Source organism: Camelus ferus, chromosome 2, assembly GCF_009834535.1.
Source record: "Camelus ferus isolate YT-003-E chromosome 2, BCGSAC_Cfer_1.0, whole genome shotgun sequence".
Classification (NCBI taxonomy): domain Eukaryota; kingdom Metazoa; phylum Chordata; class Mammalia; order Artiodactyla; family Camelidae; genus Camelus; species Camelus ferus.
This window is the reverse complement of record NC_045697.1, coordinates 49,300,375-49,305,835: the sequence shown is the minus strand read 5'-3', so window position 1 is coordinate 49,305,835 and position 5,461 is coordinate 49,300,375. Positions and strand designations below refer to the sequence as shown.

Genomic DNA, 5,461 nt, shown 5'->3' with positions numbered 1-5,461 from the left:
AAGTAGGCATTAGCTTTAGTGAAGGAATGGACGAAGGGAATAGTATGTGTAAACGTACTGAGATAAGAAGGAGCTTGGCTCAAGTATGTTAATTCTTTCATTAGTTCATTTTGTTGTGAAGAAATTTAAGTATATGTTGTTTCTCACTAATAATGTACTGGTGGTCTATACTGCTTTACTTTAAAAAATACCAAATTTATCATATAGCCCTTACTCAGTGAATTTTTATTTTTAAAGATACTCCAAAAAAATCACTGGAAATACCAAATAATAGATGCAGGTCTTAAAATTATCCAGGGAATTCATATAGAAGTCCCATTTCTATGCAGAAAGTTACAGATTTATGATACATGTATATATAATATTTATACTATATATTATATTATCATGGAATAAATATACAAATTTATATACAAATCCCCTAGGTAACATTTTGGTTTCTCATTTTTGCTTGTAGGCACCAGTCAAAAAGCTAGTCAGTAGGAGGGCCTGTTACGTTCCAGGCATCCTCCTCTGCTATTTTCTGTGCATTCTCTGATGTGCTTTATAGTTGGTTCTTTGATATCAATGAGAAGGATACACAAAAGATGAATTTAAATTGTCCTTTTGTTTTCAAATAAACAGAAATAACCGATTTTTTGGTAATTGTGTAACTATTTTCATTTTTGAGATGTGTAGATGTCTATATAAGAGTGCTGTAACAGCTGAGATTTTTGGATACATGCAGGGAAACTAACTCTGGCTAGCTTCTGCAGGAAAGGAATTTAATTGATAGTTAAAGAATCTACAGGAAGACTGAAGAATTAGACTTGAAAAATGTAGAAAAACCTAAAGCTGCTAGGTGGCAGGAAGGACTAGCCTAAGTCATGTTACAGGAACGTGTTAGGATCCACTGTTAAAAGACTTACAGTATGCCTCTTTAAACATTTCTTGGTGATAGCATCTTTGTGGTGCTAGATGTAGTCAAAGTCTAGGGAAGGAGTGGTCTGGTTGAGACCTTATTCTATCTACCAGGGAGGAACTCCTTCCTTTGGCTTCTACCTTTTGGCCTCCTTCCAAACTCACATAATAAGGAATTTTCCCTGAGTAAGGAGGGAGTTTGAACCTAGGAAGTCCCCTTAAAAAAAGAGATAGCTGTCCTCCACAACTACTTACTAAAATATGTTTTCAGAACAGTTCTGTGTAATGACAGGTGGCTGTATGCCTCTTGAAATACAAGGTGAAATTGTTTAAAGAATCTTACATTTCTGGATAACATATGATTGTTTCTGTTTTAAGAAGGGTTTTGGTAGTTTATTAGAGAAAAATTATTTTGATTTTTTTCAATGTGAAACTATTTTAGATATCCCTAACTTTTATCACAGAGGTATGACTTAAAAAAAGACATTTTTCTAAGCAAAAGAATCACAAAGTAAAGGTGATTGCCAGATGAGCATATATATTTATTTTTCAACATTTACTTTGGTAGACAAAGAATTTCATGTTTAAAATATGTCCAAAATACTGCTATAATTTATAAGAATAGATAAACCAAAATTCATGGTAAACACATATATCCTAATTGCTTCAAAACATCTCAATGAAAAAAAAGCCAAGTTGTTAAAAAAAAAACCCCAAGATCAGAGCTACTTACTCAGTTATAAAATATTTGCACTGTTACTAGTTACCCTTACCTTATAATTATCTTCATAGTATATTTCATGAATTACAGACTTAAAAAAAATAAAACAAGGTGATATATAAAAACTTTTTCCATTTATATGCATATATAATTTGGGGGGAAAGAAATGTGGATTTGAATAAAAAATTACTTCAGGAATGTTTATTACACACATGGGTGCTTTTGACTTACAAGCCATGGTCTTGACTCCAGTAATAATGTTATAGTGTAACATGAAATATATAGATCAAGTACAGACATAACTTTTAGAGACAGAGATGTTTTTATAGCCACAGCAGAATAGTTATAAGCATAAAACCTCCTAGAAAGTTTCCTAAACCTTGAAATGCATGAGTGTACATTGCAACAGGCAGCAGAAAGTCAGTTTCCTATTAAGAATTCCCATCATTTCAGTAGTCACAGTAAGTTGTTCTAGGTTTTCAAATCCTCTTTCCCAGGACTTCATATGTTCTGATATTTCAAAAAATTCATTCTTTCAACTTTCTGTAATGAGAAGATGAGAGTTTTTACAAACTTGATCTGTTCTTGTTTCCCAGCGATTTAAGAGTTGACTTGAGAAAACGTATGGCAGGAAAGGGAAGCTAGTTATAACCAAAAACCCCTTATCAGAACACTTCACACAGGATCATAACAGAATCATTCTGCAGTTGTCTTTATTTTTTCAAAAGATTTCTCTTGGAAAAAACAGATTATAAAATGGAAGTAATCTGGTAACCTACCTTGATTATAACATTTGCTTGCTTTGACTTGGAATTTAGGCATCTTTGTCCCTTATGTGCTTTCAGAGTGATACTGTTAAAGGAAGATCCAAACAGTCTTAAATTTTGGATGGAAAAACATAAAAACAAAACAAAAAGCCACCACCAATGTCATCTTCATTGAGTACGTTACTTACATCACTTCTGTTTTGTCACAGTTATTAGTTGGGTAAATTATGGAGACTTTCTCAATGTCTGCCACTTTCACTGCTTTTACTCCACGGCCTGTGCAAAGACACCGTCCCCCTTTAAACATGGGAAATCCTAGAACAGATCATAGCATCAGTTACTAATTCATCTGATTGCAACAGATGGCTGTAGTTTATCGTCTTGTTGAAGGAGATGGGCCAAGTTTTCATTAAGGATAAAGATAGTTTGTCAGACAGCAGTCGACACTGCTCTTACTGGAAAAGGAGCTTAAGTAAGAAATTGATGATTTCCTCTTTGAATTTGTAAGCAAACCATTAAAGAATAAAGAAAAGCATGAAAGAAGTTTATTAGATATCAAGCTTATCTGCCTCTTGCTTTTATGCTCAAAAATTTTTCCAGGAAGCTAATAACATTATCTCATATAAAATCTTCTTAGCAAACATTTAAATATTACTAAAGCCTCCTGCCAATTCTGTAGCCAAATAAATTCCATGAAATTATCACTGTTAGTTTCAGCAATCATCTCTGATGTTTAAAGTATTTCCAATATTCTCTACCAAAGCTGTAGTAACTTCTAATGTGTAAGGTTAAATAAAAATTTACTGTATCTTTTAGTATAAAAGTGGAAGAAAAGACATTTGAAGCATTAGAAAAGAAACTTACAGGTTTAGAAGTAAAAAGTACCATATACCTTTCACAGTTGTAGCACAGAATATCACAGCCAAGACTATAACCATGCTCTTCATACTCATGTTTGTCTGTTGCTGCTGCTTGGACTTTGAGACTCTTCTTGGAGGGAGTAGGAATGCTGAGCATGGAAGAAAATTCTTAATTGGTATATATAAAGCATTCTGTACACAATCCTCTTATGGCACAGGAATTTCCCTCCTTGTGTCATGTTCCTTTCTTCCAAGAGTTTCTGTTTTGTTCTCATCTAAGTATTACTGTCCTTTCCTTTTGTTCAATGTTGAAAGTGATACGACTGTGAAAGCAGTTTGTAGACAGTAAAGAGCTGTATAAGTTAGAATAGGATACACCCAGATGGGAACTAGCCTTAAGGTAGCATTTCCTAGAAATGTATTTAATTGTTGGATTACCTGGGGCAGTGGAATTCTGATTGCTGTTCATTCTTTCATTCAAGAAGATTGTCTTCCTGTTTTCAGTCCTGTGAATTCATCCTCTGTCCTTCATATAACTATACAAAGGAACATTCTTTTAAAAAACCTAATTTTTTCTCTTTCCTTGTTTTTAAATCATATATGAGGCCTATTTTAACATCAGACAACCTTTTAATTTCACCTTGTTTCTATTTTGCTGACTATAACAGCTAATGAAGTCTCCTGAAGAACTGTACTTCTGAATTTATATCCGTTTCTTTTTGCATGTTTAACAATTTTTACATATATGTATATCTCAAACACTTATTTTAGTACATAAAGTTGTGTAAGTTGTAGATTTTTATAAAAGATTCTTTTTTTCTCGTGTGTTGTTTTTATTTCTTGGATTTTGCTTTGATGTAACTCTTGTTTTCTTTGTATCTTTACTTTTTCCTCTTTAGTTTTCTAAATCTACTTTAAATATGTCACTTGCGTACACTTAAACATCATATCAAAGGGACTTTTAAATAGGTGAATTTAATTATTTATTGTGTAATTGATAATCTGTAAGCTTTTAAAAATGCTTCCTTGCTGTTTCTTTTCTGTGTTTGTTTTCCTTGGTTTCTTTCTAACTTTGAATATATTTTCTTTAACATTTTCTGACATGATTTGAACAAAATACTTTGTTTTATGTTTTGCTAGTAACCTTAAAAGTGTTTTTACCTGCCTTTTTCTAATTATTTACATCTACCATGAATAGAATCTTCTGTTTCCTCCCTTTGTAAGATGAGAAAAAAAATCACTGTAACTTTCTTTCAAATATTTCTTATTTCCTAGTTTTTTTTTTTTTTTTAGTATAACCTGGGATTTATAACTAGTTTACTATTTTCAGATGATTATTTTGGATTACTCAACTTTTTTGGGGAGAATTATTACATTTTTAAAAACTGAAGTGTAGTCAGTTATACTTTGTCAATCTCTGCATAGTGTCCAGTCATAGATATACATATTTGTTTTCATATTTTTCATTAAAGGTTATTATAAGATACTGAATATAGTTCCCTATGCTATACAAAAGAAAATTGTTTTTTTAATCTATTTTTATATATAGTAGTTAATATTTGAAAATCTCAACCTCCCAAATCTATCCCTTCCCACTCCTTTTCCCCTTAGTAACCATAGATTGTTTACTATGTCTGCGAGTCTGTTTCTGTTTTGTAGGTGAGTTCATTAGTCTCTTCTTTTTTCTTTTTTTTTTTTTTGATTCTGCATATGAGTGATATCATGTGGTATTTTTCTTTCTCTTTCTGGCTTCACTTAGAATGACAATCTCTAGATCTATTCATGTTGCCACAGATGGCATTATTTTATTCTTTTTTATGACCGAATAGTATTCCATTGTATAAATATACCACAGCTTCCTTATCCAGTCATCTGTTGATGGACATTTAGGTTTCCATGTCTTGGCTATTGTAAACAGTGCTGCTATGAACATTGGGGTGCTTGTATCTTTTCGAATTAGAGTTCCCTCCAGATATATACCCAAGGAATTTCTGGATCATATAGTAAGTCTGTTTTTAGTTTTTTGAGAAATCTCCATACTGTTTCCATAATGGCTGCACCAAACTACATTCCCACCAACTATGTAGGAGGGTAACTTTTTCTCCACACCTTTCACAGCATATATCATTTGTGGACTTTTTAATGATGGCCATTCTGACTAGTGTGAGGTGATACCTCATTGTAGTTTTGATTTGCATTTCTCTGGAGAGTTA

General features: G+C 32.3%; 1 protein-coding gene across 1 annotated transcript; it reads right to left on the bottom strand.

The window, feature by feature from the left end:
- Positions 1-1,432: 1,432 nt before the first annotated feature.
- CXCL11 (C-X-C motif chemokine ligand 11) lies at positions 1,433-3,759 on the bottom strand. The gene is made up of 5 exons (XM_006176315.3): positions 3,687-3,759; positions 3,281-3,397; positions 2,577-2,703; positions 2,401-2,473; positions 1,433-2,164 (listed from the first exon to the last, which is right to left on the bottom strand). Exons 1-5 carry the CDS (start codon positions 3,715-3,717, stop codon positions 2,123-2,125), a joined length of 390 nt encoding a protein of 129 aa, XP_006176377.2. The 5' UTR covers positions 3,718-3,759; the 3' UTR covers positions 1,433-2,122.
- Positions 3,760-5,461: the final 1,702 nt, after the last annotated feature.

Coding starts and splice junctions, on each gene's coding strand:
- CXCL11 (XM_006176315.3), bottom strand. CDS start 3,717: ATGAACAGCAATCAGAATTCCACTGCCCCAG. Junction 2,474..2,576: donor TGTGACAAAACAGAAGTGAT/GTAAGTAACGTA, acceptor TTCCTTTAACAG/TATCACTCTGAAAGCACATA. Junction 2,165..2,400: donor AAGCAAATGTTATAATCAAG/GTAGGTTACCAG, acceptor TTCTCATTACAG/AAAGTTGAAAGAATGAATTT.